Genomic DNA, 23,089 nt, shown 5'->3' on the forward strand with positions numbered 1-23,089 from the left:
ATCTTATAATTCAGCTGTTCTAAAGTGTGGTATAAATCTATGTTTACGGGGTTGAAATTAATTAGATATATTATGTGAATAAAGGAATAATTAAGGTAGAAGACATACTTGCTTTTATGTAATAAATAATGGTTAATTAACCTACTACTTGAAATATTAACTGGCTTTAGATTGAATTACCTAAGAAGGAAAGTCATTGATAGTGTCACTCAAGCTGGGTAGCTATTAGATTTTGCTCAAAAAATTTTGGGTTTCAAAACTGATACAAGCTTATATGGATGTGAGCTCCAAGGAAACCTTTCTGTTTACCAACAAAATTTATCTGTGTAAATGTCAGTATTAACTCACTTGGAAAGCACTGCAAAAAAAGAACTATTGCTGTAGTGGGTGTGGTTCCACAAACCTAGAGCTGTGACAACGGCTTAGAGACAGATTTTTTGTTTAATTGCCCCGATACCTATAGGAAACATGGACTTTGGCGACTTATAAGGACGGTCCGTCCCTGCAACGCAGTGAGTGGCCTGCCCCTGAGAGCAGTGCACCGCTCCATGTCCAGGGCGCAGAAGGTAGAACCGCTAGAGAGCTTTCTATGCAGCCTGAGACCTGCGCTCTAGCCCACTTTTCCTGTTAGTTTGGGAGGTTACTTAGGCTTTCAACAAAGCATTTTTCAATGCAAAGATGAACCAGATCTATCCTTACTCAATAACAGCTCCCAATCTGGGAAGAAATTCTAACATGATAACAAAAACAACATGATTTAGTATGGTAAGTGCTATTACTGGTGTTACACCAAGGACTGAATGCTATTTTGTTTAAATGTCACAACAATCCTATGAATTATATACTAGTCTCCTCATGTTACAGACAGAGAAACAAGCCCAGGGAAATTAAATGCGTTATCAAGGTTGAGTTTGGGACCAGAATTTACTGATATGGTTCCCAGATGCAATGGCTGGCAAATATCTCTACTGATTATGAAGACACCATTGAAGTATTGACACAAAAGCTGGATTTTGAATGATAATAGGATTTTATGAAGGAGAAGTGGACAGAAGAGGATATTATTTAAAGGAAATAGCATAAGACAAAGAAATGTTTAAAGCCTGTTCAGACAATGTCAAGGGCCCTGAATGGCAAGAGTCGAAAAGTAGGTTGGGGAGATTATGAAGGCCTCGAAAGACATCTTAAGACCTGAACTGCCTCCACTTTATCTTGATCAGCCTTGAAGGTTTTCAAACAGGAGGGTGACACATGCAAATTCCTATTTCAAATTGCCAGTGATGGTGGTGAGGCTTGATGGGGGATCTGGGAGACTGGAGGCTGATGAGCTGATGAGGGTCTGACCTATGGCTTCACAGTGGGGATATAAAGGAGAGCACTTCCCAGGAAAAACCAGCAGCATTTTTGACTGATTCGATGGAAAAATGGGAGGAGTCGAGGATTACACCAAGGTTTCTAGATTGGACTAATAAGTGGATGACAACCACTAGCTAAAATAGGGCATGTGGGAGGAGAATGCACCAGAGGGAGAAAATAATGAAAATGCCTGTTACATGGTGAATGGGCTCATTTTAGGCAACTACCCTGACAGATAAAATAAGGCCTGTCCTAAAATTACTAATCCAAGGAGCAATGACTCCTGCATCCAAACTGAATTAAGCATATGAGGTTAATTTTGCCATAGATGTAAATAAATATATACTGTACTTAAGATAGATTTCCCCCCAGCTGTATTGAGATATAATTGACATATATAACACTGTGTAAGTTTAAGGTGTACAACATAATGCGGCGACTATATATCGTGAAATGATTACCACAATACGTTCAGCTCACACACCCATTATCTCACAGAGTTACCATATTTTTCTGTGGGTAGATTTTTAAAATATGTATATATGAATTTTATATATGAAATTTATACATGTGGAGAAGAGAAACTATTGGAGGATGAAAACTAAGGCTTAGAAATCTGAGCCTTAGGGAAATATTGAGCATTGGGGAAAATTTCCTTGGACATTCAGGAAATCTAAGGAAGGACTCCAGCCTCTCTCCTATCCCCTCCCTACCCCACCCTAACCCTCCAAAAAAACAACAACAATGAAATCTATCTGATAAAGTAATATTCTAGTTTTATTTTATTCAACTGTTGATGTTCTTCCCCAGACAGAAAAGGAACTCAGAAATGACATACTCACAAAAAGATGTGAATTCCACCCAACATGCTGTGCACAGCGCTTGTTTTGCAATCCGTTACTTCACCAAGGCTGCCCCACCCTGCTGTTAACCCAAATAACACTTGCAGCTCTAGAGCCTGGGTGTTTCCCTCCCTCTCCCACTCCCTCCCTCCCTCAGCTTCATTTTGACCATTGGAAAATACCACACATACAAACAGGCACATCCCTTTTTCTCACACTTGTGTGTGTGCCTTGTATATATTTGTGTGACTCGTATATATTTCTGTCCATTCCAGAAATAAGGTTTTCCTGTGGGGCGGGATGGATAAGTATGCAAAATGATTATATTTATAGATTAATACAAATTCATGAATTTATGTTCATAATAGCTCTCAACTCAAATTAATGTCTTCTTATGTTCACCAAGGATGCGACACTTCTAAACTGTGGTTCCTTCAGTAGCAGATTTACTTACAACTAGATAGATTTACAGCACATTTTTGAGCTGACTGCTTTTAATAATTCCATATCAACAGACTCTGGGGGAAAGGAATGAAAGGGCAGGGGGAAAGATTTTCCCCAGATTAACCTAGGAAGAGTGTCAGCAGAAGTCACGAGAATGCTGGTTTCAGTTATTTCCATGTTAAGTGTAAGATTCGCTGTGGCGTGTCCTTGAGCTGCTGTGAATGGATGGTGGGCACAGGCTGGAAACCAAGGTCTTTGGGCTCAATGGGTTTTTCTGACTCACGGGTACCATGTTCCTTTTCAAGACTTTATTCTTCCTCACTTCAGTGCTTTTCCAAATTTAATGATTTAAGAGAAAGCATCAATAGCAGGATTCTTATTAGCATTGTCTTTGGTTACTGTGAGTACACTGTAATGCTGGCTGGCAGTTTTTTGAGTTCAGAAGATAAATCTGTTTTTCCACTTTGAATGGGTTACTTTTCTCTTATGAAAAATGTGAAATATGTTAACACTAATGCTGTCAACTTTTCCTGTTAAAAATAATTCATCTGAAAGATTCTTCTATTTTGTCACATTATTGTAGTACATAATATTCTAATGAAAGTAAATGGGCAGTTCTGAAATTTTATCATTTATTCTGTTCATTTCCTCTTATTAAAACAATGAACGAATCGTCCATTATAAGATTTTAAACACCAAATTAACTTTTTGCAGAGACAGTTTGTGAAGCCATGGGTACTTTGTTGACTGAAAACCTTTCTTTCCTCCATTTTGTAGGTAATTTGAAGAAGGGAGGGTGTGAGTCAGATACTTTGTAAGCAACTGGGAGGGGGTAAAACCACATGCCAGTGGGTCCCGCTTTGACTCCCCTCCCGACCTGCAGCTCTCTTTCCTTCTGACTGCAGTCAACTCTAAGGCCAACAGCCCACATAAAATAGGATGGGCATCTCCCGTGTTTCTTCCCTGGTCTCTGCCTGAGCCCTCCCTGGCCTCTTAGATCTGCACACACGGACTCACACCGGGCGGTGTGTGCCTTGTCTGTCACTTTCGTACCTGTGCTCGCCTTGTGTGATATGACCCTGAGCGTTCGCTGGATGGCCCCCTTGGGTCCCTCCCTGCCCCGTGTGTATGCACACCTGATTCTCTCATGTGCCTGCTCCTTCGGAATGTGCTTGTCCCATGGTATCGAGACCGCGCGAGTTTTAACTGAAGTCCCTGTCCTGGCCCTTTCCTGGCCAGCCCAGTTTTGTAGCTACCCATGCTCCTGCAAGATACCTCCTCCACTGGAGGCCAGATAGGGTGTTCTGGAAAATTAATAATCATCACCGAGATGACAGTAGTATGGTTATGGTAAAAAAATCTTTTATTAGAGTTACATAGTGAAATATTTATGGAAAAATAATATTTGCTTCGAAACAATTATTGGGAGAAAATATAGATAAGATATTTAAAATTAAAAGATCAGTCATGACGTGATCATTGTTAAAGCTGGACATTGAGTACATGAAAATCATATTGTTTTCTCTACTTTTGTATATGTTTAAGTTAACATATATAATGATTAAAACACAAACTTACGCATACACACATAAATATTATTTGGCTTGAACAATACATGCTGATCCTCTACTCTAACCAGACTTCTTAGCTTGGACTATAATTAGCATTAATCTTCTAATGTTTTAGAGCACTTAGGACCCTTATAAATTATCTCCAGCAAACTTATCTTACAAGAGAAGTAGTTAATTCCCTCTGCCAAACAGCGTATTACTAATTAGCAGCTGAAAGAAGCCTCGTAATCATGTCTCTTAATTTCCTAATTCAGCCCTGCCCAAATGTTAGGAAGAGGGTTGCCACCCCACTGTACAGAAACACTTTTCCTCTCTTGGGCAATTGCTTCATTTGTCTTAGGCAAAGAAAGGTTCTGATGTAAGATACTACATGATTTATTTCCTCCTCTTATCGCTGGATTGTGACCATTTTAGTGTTTATCATCCCAATACTTCCAAGTAAATATACTAATGCTGCTGTTTCAGAGAGCCTTTGTAAAGCAGGAATCATTTGGTAAAGATGCTTACCCACTCCTGACACATTTCTGTAAATTTTTAAGTGGAGGGGAAGTTCTGCATCTCTTTCCTTCATAACCACCTGTTGCCTGAGGCTTTCTCAACTCTTCTAAGAAGGGTGTTCTGTGGTGAGGTGAATTCCTGAACAATGTCCACTTTGTCTCCTTGGCCCCAAAGAGACTTGTTTAGTCTGGAGAAACAAAGTCTGGTTGTATCTCTGAGGCAGTTTCCCAGGGTTTGGTTGGATCTTGGACCGAGCAAATTGGAAAGGGAACAGTCATAGAATTTCAGACTGAAATGAACCTTCCTCTCCACATGGCCATCTCTTCTCAACTTACCCATGGATGGAGCACTTGGAGGGGAGAAAAAGGGATGGGACAATTATCCAGAGATCAGGCTTTTATTAGACTGTTTATATCTGGGTTTCTTTCTTTTTCAGATGGAGGAGTCAAATGATGATATAGACCAAATGTTCAGCAATTTGCTGGGAGAGATGGATCTTTTGACCCAGGTAAATCCCCCATTTTACAATCAAATTAGAGAAAATGGAGTTACAGAATTTGATTTTAATATGAAAAGAGAGGTACCTTTAAAAAAAACAGCTGTAAGGCTGGGTGTGGCTCAGCGGTTGAGCATCGATCTAGGATCCAGGAGATCTCAGTTCGATTCCTGGTCAGAGCACATGCCCGGGTTGCGGGCTCGATCCCTAGTAGGGGACGTGCAAGAGGCAGCCGATCAATGACTCTCTCATCGTTGATGTTTCTGTCTCTCTCTCTCCCTCCCTTCCTCTCTCTGAAATCAATAAAGATATATTTTTTTAAAATAAAATAAAACAACTGGAGATTGATGATATTATATATTGCTGATGTAACTGTGACCAATGGTGGAGAAAAAAATAAAGCTTTTTGCCTAATTATGCCTGAGTTCAGTTGTTTGAAGACATCGGTCACACATTCATTCTGTCATGGCAATTCCCATGCTCATCGTGGTCAAACATTTAGCCAATAGAGGGATTTTCCCCAAGTGAATCCCTCCCACAACCACTACCACTAAACAGTCTCCCCTGCACTTACTTTTATAGAAAGACTAGGTTAGAAAATTATATAATCTCTAGTGTCTATATTTATATATATATTTTAATATTTTTTTAATTGATTTCCAAGAGAGAGGAAGGCAGAGAGAGAGAGAGAAACATCAATGATGACAGAGAGTCACTGATCGGCTGCCTCCTGCACGCCCCCTGCTGGGGATCGAGCCCGAAATCTGGGCATGTGCCCTGACTGGGAATCGAACCTCAATCTCCTGGATCCTAGGTCGATGCTCACCCACTGAGCCATACCGGCTGGGCCTTTGGTAAATTTGACCAATTTTGGAGGAAAATGCTACACTTTAAAGGACTAAAGGGAGTTACTGTGGCCTCTTTACACTGTAAGAACTTTGTCCCCTCAAAGTAGCATGAAAGCCACTCAGCCATAGGCCCCAGGTCTAAGAAAGACCAGATAAACTCAGAGTCAGTCACTGTTGACTGGAGCCCAGAGGCTGCTGACCTGAGAACCACTGACCCAGGTTACAGAGTCGCGTGAGCTAGTGTGCCCTGCAGTGTTCTCATAGATTCAGAGCATGGTTGGCTCATCGCTTCTTGCATAAAATATTGAAATAAAAACAACCCAATATTCCTAAAAAAGGTAGGGATCTTAAACTTTTCTACAAAATGAATGAAGAATAGTGTATGTTTTTAAAGAATACTGTATAGTGTATATGTCACAAATGCATCATTACAGGAAATATTTTCTGTTGTTTGTAAAAATTAACTTTCTCATTGTCATCATTCTCAGTTGACCTGTTTTGTTTCAAGATGTACTTTCTAGAATAATTTTTAAGTTGTAATCTAATGCGGGAGTGGGAGGAAATCACATAAAACATTCTCAAATAGGGATACCATTTTTAAAGAACATATTTAGAGAGAAAATGTGTTAACAATAAGTCACTTTTGACTTAATGACTAAATGTGCTGCAGAAATGTTAGCGTCACGATTAACTTTCTGGGGGCGGGGATCTGTTTCCACAGAGTTTAGGAGTCGACACGCTTCCTCCGTCAGACCCTAAACCTCCCAGGGCTGAATTTAACTACAGTGTGGGTTTTAAAGATTTAAATGGTAAGCATAATAATTTCTTTTCTTAAGTAATTTGAAGTGATAATAATGACTGAAATATGTGTGGAACTATAATTTGAAAACAAAATTTAAGGAACCTTGACATCATGGTAAGTACAATTTTTATAATTCTGCATTTCAGATTGCATTTTGTGTGTGTCTGGATTGAGTTGCAGGGGCAAGAAGATATTTTTGTCAGCAATGAAAGGGAACACGATCCTGCATTTGAGTAAAGTCTCAAAACTATCTTGTTTTTTGTAAGAAGTAAAGGGAATTTTTTTAATCTAGAAGTTTTTAGAGTAATATGGTACAGTAGGTATAAAAATATTAATAAGTAAATGTTTCTTCAAAGATAATGTTGAACTGTTTGTTGAATAATGATTGATAATATATGAATGGATGCTTCCAAATGCCATATATTTTAATTTCTATATATACTTAACATATAATATGATACATTTGCTCTATTTGACATTTTTTATTCTCCCTGAGATGTCACATTATTTTATTAACAACAATCTCTCTTCTTGTTTAGTGCAGACACAATCTTAAGCCCATGTGCCGTTCAGATTACAATGAATTTTAAAGTAATCGCTTCCAAATGAATGAGAATTCATGGCAACTCTTGAAACAGATTTTCCAAAGACTGGCAGTGTCTACCAAAAGACTGAAAAGCAAAATAACAAAGAAATCCAGTTACGGAAATCCTGAGTTCCAAGTTTTATTTCTGACATTCACTGGGTTTCTTTGTTTCTGTTCTTTTCAGTAATTTTTTGCTAAATGTGTACATGCCAATACCTGTATCTTGATAAACTGCAATACACCTCTTCCAATTTTCTCTTTTTCCCATCCTCTTTTCTATTATTTGCCATATAAATTTATTATTCCTGTCTGCCATTTCCATCATAACACTGAATGAAAGAAGAAGGTAAACTATGAGTCACTTTTGCATGGGTAACATTCATGAAGTTGAAAAAAAGCAATACACTTTTATAAAATTATGACAGCATATACTAGCATATAGATAGCATATACTTGCACGTATGAACAATGAAGATTTGCCTCTCCACACATATATATCTTTTCTGGTTTTTTTTATATAAGGATATTTAAGTTCTATTCTGTCCGCAGATTTCAGTTCTACAATACAGTGTTATCAATTATGGTCACCATTAGATCCTCAAGCCTCATTCCTCTTATAACTGAGAGTTTGTTCCCTGTTGCCCCACACCCACCCTCAGCCCCTCGGGGCCAGTGCTCAAATATTATTCTGAAAATGACCTCGATTCAGTTTTTCCAGGTACAAATCTTTGTTTTGATTATTAATGTGATTTTCCCTATCAGAATCCTTAAATGCACTGGAAGACCAAGATTTAGATGCGCTCATGGCGGATCTGATAGCAGATATAAGTGAAGCTGAACAGAGGACAATCCAGGCACAGAAGGAGTCTTCTCAGAGTCAGCATCACCCTGCGCCTCCCGAAGCATCACATTTCAGTGGCGCAGCCTCGCCTGATTATGGAGCAAATGTCGCTGTAACTAGTGTGAGCCACTATGAGGATGATTTACCACCTCCACCAGCGGATCCCATGTTAGACCTTCCTCTGCCACCGCCACCTCCTGCGCCTCTCTCTCGGGTAAGTGCGTGGGGCCAGAGATGGCAGGGGCTCTGCTACCCATCATTTTGATTTTCTTCAGTGAGAGTTACATTCATAATTTTGTACCTGAAAGTTCTGAGATACTAAGAAACAAGAATACTGACTATGTTCAATGCAAAGGCAGAGTCCTCTAAAAATAAGATGCATAGTGTGTATAAAGAACATGTTAAGACCATAATCAGGCATTATTATAGTTTGGAAAAATCTATATTTATATGCAGCGCTTCTTGATAATAGTTAACTTTGGGGGTAATTTTTTGTTAACTTGGTGTGAACTGGGGAACTGATTTCTACATTTCTGTGTCCCTGGTGCTAGCCCAGCACATGAAGAATTGAAAGCATTCCTTACATATTTCTGAATTGAACTAAGTGGAATTTTGCTGAATTGGGGCAAAGATATATCTAAGAGTCACTTGTAATGTAGTTAGGGAAGGGTGTTGTGGGGCAGGCAGGCGATGAGTGTTTGATATTAGTACATTTGTGAAAACTGGGAAAACAGCTAGAAACTTGATGTGGTCACTATTTGGGACATTAACTAATAACGTGTCTCTCATAAAAGTGAAAAAAGAACTTTTAAGATTTTTTTCTTAGAGTAAATCACATTAAAATATTTTAGAGCAAGAATATCGCTCCATTTCTTGTGGCTTCCACATTTGTTGAGCAGTGTGATGATGGTTGGTGTTCATAAATATGACTCTAGTAACCCTGAAAGCTTCTGCAATGCCTTTTGAATGAACAAATATTAAATAGAAATCAAATATTAAGTCATATTCATTGCTATATTGTGTACTTATTGTAGAAAAATTGTTTAAAAAGTGATGATCCACATAGAGCAGAGGTTCTTTTTTTCATTTTGATTGAGCTGTAACTGACGTAATAGTCTGTAAGTTAAAGGTGTACACATGATGATTTGATATACAGGTTGTGAAATGGTTTCCACAATAAGGTTAGTTATCCCTCCATCCCTCCACATAGTTACCTTTTCTGTGTATATGTAGTAAGAACATTTAGAACTACTGCCTTAACAACTTTCAAGTACATAATACAGTATTTTTTACTATAGTCACCATGCTGTACATTAGATCCCCCAACTAATTTACCTTATAACTGGAAGTTTGTACCCTTTCGCCAACATCTCCCTATTTCCTTCATCCCCCATGCCCTAGCAACCACCACTCTACTCTCTGTTTCTGCGAGTTCAGCATTTTTAGATTCCACATATAAGTGAGATCATACAGTATTTGTCTTTCTCTGTCTGACTTCTCTCACTTAACATAATGCCTTCAAGGTTCACCCATATTGTCATAAATGGCACGGTTTTCTTCTTTCTTGTGGCTGAATAATACTGTATTTTATATGTGTGTGTGTATATATGTATATACTTTTTTTATAAATATATACATGTTTTCTTTATCTGTTCTTCCATCAATGAACACTTCAGCTGTTTCCGAGTCTTGGCTATTGTTAATAATGCTGCAGTGAACATGGAAGCGCAGATCTTTTCAAAACAGTGATGTTATTTCCTTTGGATAACTACCCAGAAGTGAAATTCCTGCATCATATGATAGATCTATTTTTAATTTTTTGAGGAACTTCCATACTGTTTTCCATAGTGGCTGCACTAATTTACACTCCTACCAACAGTGCACAAGGGTCCCCTTTTTCTCTACATCTTCGCCAACACTTGTTATCTCTAGTCTTTTTTGTAATAGCCGTTCTACCAAGCAGAGGCTCTTAATATAGGGCTCATGAAGATGTCAAGGAGGCCATGATTCCTGAAAGTATGTGCAAAGTTTAATGCATCTGTGAAGTTTTATGGGTTTCATCCCTTTCAACATATTCCTTAAGGCGTTTTTGGCTCAAAAAGAAAAAAATTAAGGACCACTGGTGTGAAGAGGTATATCTATTTTCAAGTAATTAGAACATAACAGGACAGCTCATTTCCTCATCAGTATAAATATAGGTAGGAGAGCCTTAATAATCCTGCTCTCAGAATATTAACTTGCAAAAATCAAAAGGTTTGGGGCTCATAAAATATTTAATTCTGTTTTCTGCCTGCTCATGTGTGTTTGTCAGTGTTCTTTTGGTGAATTGTAAGTTTAAGTTTGAGCCTAAGTCTTAACTTTGGGGAAATTAAGGACACTTTTGGGAATCTAATGAAAACTAGGGATCCCAGAAAAGTGCATATTGATCCAAAAGTATGCATATAATTTCAACTTTGAAAACCAAAACTCTATGCCTATTTTTTAAAATCCTCACCCAAGGATATGTTTTTATTGATTTGAGAGACAGAGGAAGGGGCTGATGGAGGAAGAAGGAAACAGATCGGTTGCCTCCCGTACACACCCTCACCAGAGATCAAACCCACAACCTAGGTATATGCCCTGACCAGGAATCAAACCGGAAATCTCTTGGTGTGCGGGATGACACTCCAACCAACTGAGCCACCCAGCTGGGGCTTAAACTCTATACTTATTAAATGATAGTTCCCTACTCCCCCTTCCCTGAAGCCCCTGGTAACTACTATTCTCCTTTCTATCTCTATGAACTTAACTACTCTAAGTACCTCATATGAAAAGAATTCTGGAGACAGATGGTGGTGATCATTGTACAGCAATGTGAATTTATGCAATGCCACTGAAACTGTACACTTAAAATGGTTAAAAAAAAAAGCATATAATTTCTGGAAGTGGGCAAAAGTGCTTAAATTCCTTCAGCTCTACCCATAGACGCCTCAGGTTGGACCCCAGTTTTGAGCCAAGCAAAGATTTTTGTGGACCAAATATGTGAAGTTCTGTTAGCGCCATCATTTCATCTTTTAAGTTACTATTCTTTAATATAAAGGGTGACTGCCTTCTATATTTTGGGGCTGGAGATTTCTGTTATGGTCACTTAATTCTGAAAATCGATCATGCAAAATTTGCTGCCTTATAATACAACCTTTTGCTAACGTAAAGTAACTAAGACACTAACAACGGCACAGGTGTTTACTAGCTGGTAGTCTTTAATGGGCTGCATTGAATGTCTTACCATTTTACAGGAAGAAGAAGAAGCCCAGGCGAAGGCTGATAAAATTAAGCTGGCATTGGAAAAACTGAAAGAGGCCAAGGTCAAGAAGGTAAACTATGGATCACTTTTGCATGGGGAAGTTAAATTAATGAGATTTTATTATACTTGTTTATTAAAAATACAATGTCAAGTGGTACTTTCCAAATAATTGTAATTTTTTCAATTTAAGGACAAAGATAAATTATACAGGTATTCTTTCTATGACATCAGTTAGCTCATTTATGTTAGTATACAGCTGGAAGTTTTCCAGTCTCTATACCCAGGGTTCCCTCACACCCAAGGAGCCCTCTCTGGTTCTGCTTAGCTGTTAGCTAATAGCAGGTGGCACCACCTTCTGGGCCTGCCTTAGTTGGGCTAGAGCTCAGCTTCTGTTGGCCTTGCATCCATCTCAGCATTTCTGTGATCGCTTGTGTGCATTTTTCATATTCCCTGAGGCAGCCTTCAGCCTCGCTGCCTGCCCTGGATTTCCAACTTATCTCCCAGTGTACCAAAGGTTGATCTGCTAGTGCTCTGGTTTCAAAGCTGCATAGGTTTGAGGGATCTCCCCTAACCTAAGCCTGTAATTTTACTGTGCATTTTCTGTAGAACATAGGTTTTTCAGGAGTACATATGTTGTATTATAACAGAAACACCTATGTTTAACTTTAGTAGAAAGGTATACCTAATTAAAGTTAATAATAGTTAATAAATAAAGAGAAAAATGAAATGCTCTTTGTCTTATTCACCTCCTGAAGCATATCTCTCGCTGAGACTCCTTAAGAGCTTTTCACATATAGTTGGGTGAATCATTCTTTTCATCAAGGGCCCTTGACTTTATGTTCATGGCCCTTTGAATAAAGGCATTCAATACATGTTGATCGATATTGAATTAATATTCCATGACTGTCCCTGGATCCAGACTTTTTAAAAAATTTATTGATTTTTAGAGAGAGAGAAAAAAAAACACACATCAATTTGTTGTTCTGCTTACTCACCCATTTATTAGTTGATTCTTGTATGTGACCCAACCTGTGATCAAACCCGCAACCTTGGTGTGTGGGGACGACAACACTCACTGAATGAGCTACACAATCAGAACGGGACCCAGACCTTCAGTTTTCTCTTTGAGTCTCCAGATCACCCGGTTCCATGCATCCTGTGACGCCCGGTTCAGTCCAGCTCTCCTCAGCCTGGGCCCTCAGTGCTGCCTGAGCTGTACCAGTCCAGTCACTCTCCCACTAACCTCGGAAACTCCTTCTACCTTGTCCTCTCTTAAACCCTCCAGGACCCCTCTCCCCCTCCACACCCGCTCAGCTAATGGTGTTGCTGCCCGCTGCACTTCCTGCCTGCCTGCCTGCACCTGTGACACAGAGTCCATAGTCTTTCCTGTTACTTAGAAACTGTCATGTTTCTAGGACCAGCCTCTCCTCGTGTGCTCCAGTTCCCATCCTCGCTTCTTGTCCCTCTGCTCAAAGCCTCCGGTGGCACTCAGCTCACACAGTAAAGCACACACTCTCACGATGGCCTGAAGCCCCTCTGTGACCTGGCTGCCCTCTGCCTCGCACCACTCCCTCACTCACCCCCTTCTTACTACATGGTCTCAGGGCTGCTGCTTAAATGGTCTAGGCACACCCTTGCCCTGCCGCCTGGAAAGCTCTCCCCCAGATTCCAGGGGGTCCTCTCTGCCCCTCTTCTAGGTCTGGTCACCTGCCCAGGGAGGCCTTTCCTATCAGACATCATACACACCCAGTAACTCCCTGCCCTTCCCAACTTCCTTCTTCTCCTCAGTGCTTGTTACCTTCCAGCACAGTCTACCTTATTCATTTGTCGTATTTACTGCCTACATCTGCTCCTTACCCCCACAGAGGCTCCTCCAGAGATTGTGTGTGTTCTTCACTGATGCATCCCCATCTCGCAGAGCAGGCGCTAGGGAGATAGAGAGGTGAACAAATCAGGCGAGGTCCCTGCTTGTGGAAAGATAAATTCTAGCAGGAGAAAGAAGTGCCCAAGAGAAAGTAAAGCAGGAAGGAGTGATAGGCCCAATCAAACCTCTGGTTGTTTATAAAATGAGGGCCAGGTTAGATATATTTTCAAGAGGGGAAATGAAAAGAGAAGTTGCTTCTTACATGAAAAGGTAGAGCAACTAACACATTCAGTGTGTTTGCTTCAGCTGGAGGTTAAGAGAACAGGGAAGAGAGAGCAGCTGCTTTCCGCTGTGTATCAGAATTGGAGAGAACAGGAGGTGAAAAGTGACAGTAACACCAGTCACAACCTGTCCTGATACAACAAGAAGATGTAAAGCAGAAAAACCATCCTGATCAGTGGAAAAGGAAAATTAAAAGGCCAGCTTGTATATTTGTGCTGATTTCAGACACTCCAAATGTCTGTCTTAAAACAGAAGTCTGTGTGTGGCACAGAACGTTAAGAAAATAACTCACATACTCATACATCAATAAAATGACTAGTATGTGCCCACACATCATCTACACCGGGCTTTTCTCAAGATTATGGAAAACAAGTTATCTCAAGTACTTTGCCCTCCAGTGTTCTGAAATGTACACATCTTGTAGGACAAAGCTTTGGGAACTGGGAACATAGACTCACTTGTTAATTTTGTTTGTTTTAAAGCTCCTGTAACCCAGGAGAACAATTCCATTTATAAATTTTATTATAGAAGAAGAAAATATTGCAAATGACTCAGACCTGGGTTATTCTTTCATTTAACAGCTTGCAGAAGAACAAAAAGACTTTCTAAAAACTATAAAATCTGTACTGGAATGCAGCAATTTTCAACCCTTTTTGTCTCCTGGCAAACATAAACGAATTTCTAAACTTCTGGGGCACACCAAAAATACATTTTTTGTCCATCTGACAAATAAATATAGCTATAAGTTTGATTTGTTCACACCAGATGGCTACTGTTGTTTGTGTTGGCTGTTGTCATTTTTTAATTTAACAGCCTAAGGGAAAAGAGGCCAGTGCCCCTGACTAAATAGCCAGGTAGTGCATGTTTTAAAATTCCTACAGGTCACCAGTTGAAAATCGCTACTGTAATGGATTAGAAAAGGCAAGCTTTTCGTTCTTGAACCATTCTACCCTGTATCACATAGTGTAGATATGAAAAGTACTTAGTTTGCTAAATCACATAACTGCGATTTAGCACTGTTACGTGTTGGTGTAGATACTCTTCAGTTTGCAAATGAGATGGAAGGTGTGAAAAATAATAAATATGATTCCTTCTTGCTAAAATCACCAGCCTTCTCTTGTTTTTTTCATTTTCTAAGTTTCATAATTGTGGACATTTATAACTACATGTGGATTAAATTTAGTTTGCAATTTCTGCAAAAAAACAACTTTTCATCATTGTCAAATTATGTGGTTTATTTTTTTCTATATATATATAGAGAGAGAGAGAGAAATAGAAGAAAACACCAACATGCCTTATTTTCTCAAGATCTAAGAAAGAATGAAATGTGGTCAAACATCATTAATTTTTCCACCAGGAAGATTAAGTCTTCTAAATCCTATCATTGGCAGTGAGCTGCAAGAACTTTTAAAACATGCCATACCTGACTATTTACTCAGGGGCATTGACATTTTTCCCCTTCTATTGTCAAATTTAAAAATGACAACAGCCAACAACACAACAGCCATTCGGTGTGAATTAATCAAAATTATACCTTTTTTGTTTTTTGTCAGATCAGCAAAAAAAAATTTTTTTTTTTGATGTGCTGCAGAATTTTAGAAATTCATTTATGTGTGCCATGAGATGAAAAAAGTTGAAAATCGCTACTTTATAGCAATAATTCTCAGCAGAGAGAAAATAAATCATAGTATAGACCTCTCTTTGAAGAATATCTGTTTTTCCATGCAACCCTCCAGGCCTCATTTTTCGGGTCAGGTGAATGTGTCTTTGGCACTGGCCCTATCATTTTAAATGCATCAAAAGACAAACTTGATAAAAAGCAACTACCCAACTAGAGGTTTCTGGGCTGCAGGTTGGAAAGAAGTATTCTTAGGTAAGCTTGAATTTGAATCATCCCAGGAGCCAGAATTGTACTTTTCCTGCCCTGATGGCTACAGTTTGACTCCTGGAAAGACAAGGCACTACATGAAGCTTCAACTTGTGGTCCTTGCATGCTCTGACCCAGAATTTATCACCACTCACGCCCTTGTTTGCTATCAGTAACTCTGCCTAACACTCCAGGGGAACTGCACCTTCTCGGTTGACAACTTGATGTTCTAAAGATCAGATTAGGTGGAAGTGGGACAGGAGGGTAGTTCCTCAACTTGCTCAGAATCTAACCGAAAGTTTTGGGGAGGAAGAAATGTTACCAGTTGTATGGCCTCTTTCTCCAGTCCATCTAATCACTTTTTAAAATAATAAGTCTCCTTTGTGAATTACCATGACCAACCCTACACAAACTGAATAGGCAGAACTTATCTTGAGCTATTTCCCTTTTTAAGTTAGAATAGAAATGTAAGCAAGAAGATCAGACCTAGCCAGTTTGGCTCAATGGTTAGAGCATCAGTCTGTGGACTGAAGAGTCCCAGGTTTGATTCTGGCCAAGGGAGTGTATCTCGGTTTCAGACTCCATCCCTGGCCCAGGTCAGGGCTCATGTGAGAGGCAACCAGTTGATGTGTCTCTCACGTCAATGTTTCTCTCTCTCTGTTTCTCCCCCACCCCCCTCCTTCCCTTCCACTCTCTCTGAAAAGCAATGGAAAAAATATGTCAGGTGAGGATTTAAAAAAAAAAAAAAGAGTACCAGATAGTTCTGGTTTATGATGTTGTTTCCAGGATTTCTCTACTGGGTGTGTGTGGAGTAGCTGCAGGCACCGCAGGTTGGAGGTCAGACAGTGATTGTCTGGAAGGAGGAAGGTAGCACCTTTTTCACCCATTCCGCTCAAAGGTAGGCCCTAACTTGATTGACTCTGACTAGACTAATTCCCACTTCATTAGGTAGGATCAGTTTAGTAGGCACCTTTCCACTCTTCCTTTTGAAGACTGTACATATACCACCATTATAACCTGTAACACTCATAAATAATAAACTACTGTAATTAAAAATACACTGCAAATACACACATGTCAAAGACAAACCCTGGCTGCATTACTTCATGAATTTTCTTGTATTGCATCAGAATCATGGTCTCTCTTGAGGATCAGAAATGGAATAACTTTTATGAGTTGTCTGGGAAAAGCCAGAGAAATCCTATGTCCTTATTGGAGATGAGTAAATGCTGCTCCCACCAAACCCTCCAGGTCTGGAGAGAGGTAACTACCAATTTGACTGTGAACTCAGTGCAGTAGAATTTTTACATACAGAATGAAAAGTCAATTAGATCATTAATTTGCCTGCATGTCTCCTTAATAGCTTCTTTCTCAGTCTACTTTATTTCACTTAATCCACCTCTGATCCCAACCGTGTTCTGCTGAGATACAGCCTGGTTCTCAGGCTCCTCAGTGATGCCATGTCACTGTGCAGTCCCCACCTTCAAAGAACGGTAGGCTCGCCAGCTTAGTCTTACTTGTCTTAGAGCTCTTGGGCTGCAAGAAAAGGGACCCAGCTCCAGCCAAACAAAAGAGAATAATTTATTACAAAGATACAGGTGTGGCTTTCAATCAAGAAATGCTCCTGGGCTCCAGGATGAACCTTGAGTAAGTCACAGCCAGATGTCAGGAGAACAGGAAGTCAGCACTTGTCTTCGGCCCCCCTCACCAGAATGCAGTCTCTGAAGGCAGGGCAAGGACTTTGTTTATTGTACGTTTTTCTATTTTTGTGAATTGGTTTCTCCACCTCTACATTCCTAACTCCTTAAACAAGTGTTCAGAGTGTGAGTTCAAATGGAGTTCATTCGTGGGACACATGCTCGTGTAAATTAGCAGAAGCAATAGCAATTTTGAAACCTTAAATCTTGGTGGCCTTCTTCAGTTGCTGACATTCAGTGGCTGCTCTGTGGCTTTATCCTCAGCTGGTTGTCAAGGTGCACATGGATGATAACAGCACGAAGTCGCTGATGGTGGATGAGCGGCAGCTGGTCCGAGACATTCTAGACAACCTTTTTGAGAAAACCCATTGTGACTGCAGTGTGGACTGGTGTCTTTATGAAACATACCCAGAACTACAAATTGGTAAGTCCCACCCCCAGCTCCAGGCTGTTCTCCAAATACCTGTGGGTTTGCTTTAATATGGGTTTTGGTCTACTCAGAAGAGTTTGGTTGAAGGCCATCGAGACTTCCCAGACATCCCCTCCCTTCTGTCAGGTTCAGTTCTTTCCTCTTCATTTCTTTGTGGGGAAGAGACTCAGGTGATAGCAGGTGGCCAGACCTTGGGAAATGTAAGCATTATTGCTGTCACTTCTCTAGTGGTTCCTAAGGGAAAGAAAGTGGCAGGATGATGCTTCTTACTGCATGCTTAGTAAACTGAGCAGATTGTGGGAGGGCCTGGGTATCTGTCTGCTGATGTCTCTTTAGAGTTTGCTTTTTTAACTATAGTGTAGCCGCCTCACATCACTGTCCATTTCCCCTTTCTGCCTCCCACTTGCTTAATGTCTGATACTTTGTCTACTGAAGAGTCTCTGCCCCAAAGAGAAAGTACTGTTGATAGAAATTGACTTAGAAAAAGAAAAGAAATACTGTCACTTCTCATTCTTAATACCACTCACAGAACAATTGTCTGCCAGGAGAGCTTGGTGGAATAGAGCACTGCCTGTGTTAGAAGCTTTTGGTGAGATTTTTTTCTGGAGGAAATAGCCTACACTGAAAGAACCCCTCGAAGTTTTCTTCAACTCTGAGTCAAACACAAAAACGAAAGCCTTCCTTTATGCTTAGGTCTGGTTCCGATATTGGTGTATTGCTTTTAGAGTTTAAGGAACGATATTTTAGAGTGCTTATCGCATATCTCACAGCTTCATTCACAGTTGTTTAAACTGATTATTGCCTAATTGTCCTCCTTACAGACAGGATGTTCACCTCCACCTGGAACTATTTACAATCAAAAATGTCAATATGAAAAAATGGGATGGCTGGCCATTATTACTATAGTGTAGCTTCATCTGTGATTTTTTTTTATGGAAAATAAGCTAAACACCTGACACTGGAGAGTTAAATAGAACAGGGCTGTTACAATGTGAGATCATGTAAGAAACAGGAGTTTCTAAAAAGCTATGTGAAGTATGAGGCAATGTGCTTAATACTAGCCTGCTTTTCTTGTTTCATCAGAAAGGTTTTTTGAAGACCATGAAAATGTTGTTGAAGTCTTATCAGACTGGACCAGAGACACAGAAAATAAAGTGGTATTTTTGAAGAGAGAGGAAAAATATGCTGTATTTAAAAACCCCCAGGTAAGATAACTTGTATACTGTTAAAGCCATAAAAAAAATGGAGGATTTTTTAAAATGTCGCCTGTGGACTAACCACATCACTCACTATCTCACAAAACACCACAAGTATATTCCTTTCAAAGAAACACAAACTCAACTCTTAGGGCCATATGTAAACTAAGCGCCCCCTGAAAGATCCAGAAAGAAAAGAATTCATTTTGTGTCTTTTCATTCACCACCCAAAACCCATCAATCCTTCGACTGATCCTTCCTCCGTGTCCGTATTTCTCTTTGGCTACATTAACCCATATACCTCGATGCTCTCTGGGTCCTTAACGGTTCATATTTTGAAGGCACTTTTTCCTTTGTTGTTCATATTTGGTGCTTACTGATGCTGGGATCACCAAAAGGAGCACCTGGGAAATGTACAACGTCTGGTGCTTTAGTTGTACAGTCTACGTGATAAAACGCAGTGTTCTCCGTGTTTGAAAAAGCTTCCTTCAAGTCATGTCTATGAGGATGTCACAGAAGTCGAGGCCTTTCCCACTGTGGCCCCCAGCCAGCTGTAATTGCATGATGGTCATTAAGTCTTTTCAGGAGGGTCAAAGAATGTTAGACACCCATGAGAGCCTTCCTTGGAGACAGCCAGACACCTTTAGATTTTTCAGGTTAAATAAAACAAGTCTCATTTACTAGAGTCAGAATTAAAGGATACTCTAGAGCAGGTTTCTCACGGGAAGATGCTCTTTCCCCTGGACCGTGCTTTTCTCTAGGGTCTTCCCCAGGTTGCGTGGTGGCAGACCCACAACAAAGCAGTTACATACTGTTGCTTGTGACAAATTGCAAACAATGAGAGTACAAAGTTTTCAAACCATAGCTGCCTTCAATCCCATGCTTTAATGCCTGTATTAGTTAGGGTACCATCTGAGCTAGAAGCGTCTTTCTTTCTCACATACCAGCCCAGACACAGGTTGGAAGGTCTAGTAGAATGGTTCTGCCATCCTGAACACGTGACTTTCATCTCTGGGTCCAAGGCAGCTTTTCCACCTGGCTATTTTCCAGTCTGGGTGAGGGGAGGAAAGGGCCAGGGCAGTGCATCACCAGAGTTCTTACTGGAAAGACCTGGAAATGTCCCTTTTACTTTGCTTATATTCCATTGACCAGAACTGAAGTTACATGGTGAGCTACAAGGGAGGCTGAGAAATGTGGCTTCTCTCTGAACAACTGTTACAGGCACGTCTCCCAGACACCAGAGAGGAGGTGTTGGCACAGCCCCCAGAGTCAGAGTTGGAGGGAGAGAGCTGTACACGCCTCGATTCTTATCTTCTTGTATGATTGAATTCAAACAAGTGACTCCAGAGAATTGCATTGTGTTGAAGCACATTTATTAAGAAAGTAATTTATGAAGAACGTAAAGCATGCAAATTTATTACAGGAGCAAAGCGAGTCCATCTGTCTGGCATAAAGCACGGTTGGGCTCTCTCAGCTAATCCGAGGATCAAGCGGGGTGAGGGGCTGGGAGGTGCCTTATATACTTTTCTATCTATAGATTTTAAAAGTCCTCTGCGGAATATCTTGGTACAGATTAATTTTAAAAGTCCCTCTTTTACTATGTGGTGCCTTTCCCGTAATTTGTGAAAAACACCTGGCAATTTTTATCTTTCCAGGCCCAGAGACCACTGGCTTGTCTGTTCGGGGAGTAGGATGAGATAAGACTGCGCTCTTCCTTCCCCTTTCTCCCCCTTCTCTGCTGTCTTTGGAGAGACATTAACCATTTGTTCTCCTTGGTTGGAGGAAGATAAGGACCTGCTGTTTATAAGCTGGCTGCAGGCTGCCAAACTGTTTGGCCTTATTTAATTTTCTTGTTTCGATTTCCCTGTTCCTCCTGCCTTGGAATTTTTCTAGCTTCTTGCTGTCTTGTAACACAACCACACACATAGCTACATTTGGGAAGTTACATTCAGGGCCACCACTTGCACCACTCCTCCGCATTGTGTCTATAAAATAGTGCCTGGCAGTTGTGTAACATGGCTGTACTATTGTTAAATAAGAAGAGGAAAAGGAATGGGTGCTAGTGGCTGCCTGCATTTTGCCACAGTGTCTAATGAATTAGTGCGCAAGACATCACTATGCTCTATGAATTTTTAGAAACTAAACATACCCGCTCAGTTACGACCCACATGAGATGCAGAGCATCCGCAGTGCTCCTGCAGCCTCCCTCTGCCCCTTCCCAGCCATTAACCCCACTACAAAGGTATTCACGATTCTGACCTCTATCACTTTTTCATTTCTGAACTTTATGTAAAATGGAATCGCATCATAGTCTCTTTTGTGCTTAGCTGTTTTTATCCAGCTTTCATTTGTGTTGTTGCATATAGCAATACTTTATTTTTTTTTTTAATATATGTTTATTGATTTCAGAGAGAGGAAGGGAAAGAGAGAGAGAAAAACATCAATAATGAGAGAGTCATTCGTCGGCTGCCTCTTGCACACCCCCGACTGGGGTCGAGCCCGCAACCCTGGCATGTGCCCTGAGCGGGAATCAAACCATGATTTCCTGGATGCTAGGTCAATGCTCAACCGCTGAGCCACACCAGCCAGTCAATTCTTTATTCTTTTTCCTTGCAGTTTAGTATTCCATTGTGTGACTATACCAAAATATGTTTATTCATTGTATTACTGATGGACATTTGATTTGTTGTTAGTTTGGGGCTTTAACAAGTAATGCTGTTGGGAGCATCCTTGCACATGTCTTTGTTGAACACATGTAGACTTCTCTTGCATATATAGACCTACGAGTGCAATTGCTGAATCATCACCTAGGCATAGATTTGGCTTTAGAAAATAGTGCCAGGCTGTTTTCTAAAGTAACTCTATGGTTTGCCCTCCCATTAGCATTATATGGGAATTCTTGCTGTTCCAGATGCTTGCCAATTTGTTTGTTTAGCTGTCCTCTGTGGGTGTGTAGTATTATCTTCTGTGGATTTAAGTTTAATTTTCCAGTTACCAGCGATTTGAGTATGTTTTCAAGTGTTTACTACCCATTTGAATATCCGTTTTTGTGAAGCGTCTGTTCAAGTCCTCTGCCCTGATTCCCAGCCTCACCTCAGGCTCAGAACCTACAAATGCCCTGAGGGGAAATGTGGCTCCAAGAATGTCCAGACACCTCTTTCTAGTTTCTTTTTGTCTTGGATCTTGGTCCTTAGAGTCCTGGTTGCTTCTGCAACTCTCCAAAGCCTTCACACAGATTTTTTGGAGCCAGCTTTTTAGCTCTTTTTGTGGAGCTTTGGCCGAACTGCAAGCTACTGTGTCATAGGGGCTGGCAGAAATCTTCCTAATGAATTCTTTTGGATAATAATATGTTCTTTAAAACCAAGTGAGCAGACTCTCTTAATTTACAATCAAATTTAAAGACCAAAATTGAAATGGATGCATTTTTTAAGAGACTGATGTTAAGCACTGCTATTTTCTCAGTGTTTGGTTGAATAATCTATCTTCTGATCAGTACTCTGCATGGCTAGTACTTCAGCATGGTGAGCTTAAGGTGAGAGAGGCGGACTGGGACCATTTTCCAGGTCGTGTTTGCATGAGACACTTCTCCCAGAAATACCCTCCATCTATCTTACCACCTTCTCTTGAAGGTAATAATTTCCTGCAACTTTTTTCTGAATCCTGAAGTTCATTAATTGTATAGATATGCTGTTTGGAAAGTCTTTCAGATGGTACTTCTCCTGAGGTCCTGCAATACTTTGTCATAAGCATGATGTTGGTTTTTCCTGTTCACTCATCCTAGATCAGGGCAAGATCGCTCTATAGTCAGTCTCTGTCTACAGGCTAAGTCCGTGGTCTGCCCTTAGCCCTACTCTGTATGCCTCTGTGCTGTGGATATTTTTTATCTTTAGGGCTAGGGCTTTGTTCTTACAGAAACATGATTTATGGAAAGTAGAGATGATGAGTGAAATGCTATCTGCAGAAGGTAATGATATGATGGAAGATTCTGAAGTCACTGAAAGTAGTCAAAGGTAACGTTTGTTGTATTTTCCGCCATCGCGATGCCTGTCAGAGCTGCTGGAGGCCTGACACCTGGCAGGACTCTCAGTGCCTGGAATAGGTCCCCTCTTCTTAGCTGGCAACAGTGCAAAGGCCAGTGGCATCGGGCTGTTGGTTTACACTAATGTCCCTCTCAGAAACCCAGAAT

The 23,089-nt window shown here is 40.3% G+C and overlaps 1 protein-coding gene across 1 annotated transcript in view; it reads left to right on the plus strand.

The window, feature by feature from the left end:
* Positions 1–23,089, plus strand: part of LOC308553119 (amyloid beta A4 precursor protein-binding family B member 1-interacting protein-like) — a 97,167-nt gene that overhangs the window by 35,760 nt on the left and 38,318 nt on the right. The window contains exons 2-7 of the mRNA XM_081128805.1: positions 5,148–5,219; positions 6,777–6,864; positions 8,206–8,498; positions 11,560–11,637; positions 17,542–17,701; positions 18,791–18,912. Of these exons, the coding sequence (XP_080984931.1) occupies positions 5,148–5,219; positions 6,777–6,864; positions 8,206–8,498; positions 11,560–11,637; positions 17,542–17,701; positions 18,791–18,912 (813 nt within the window). The remainder of the gene's footprint in view (positions 1–5,147; positions 5,220–6,776; positions 6,865–8,205; positions 8,499–11,559; positions 11,638–17,541; positions 17,702–18,790; positions 18,913–23,089) is intronic.

Source organism: Miniopterus schreibersii, assembly GCF_964146895.1.
Source record: "Miniopterus schreibersii genome assembly, chromosome: 1".
NCBI lineage: Eukaryota > Metazoa > Chordata > Mammalia > Chiroptera > Miniopteridae > Miniopterus > Miniopterus schreibersii.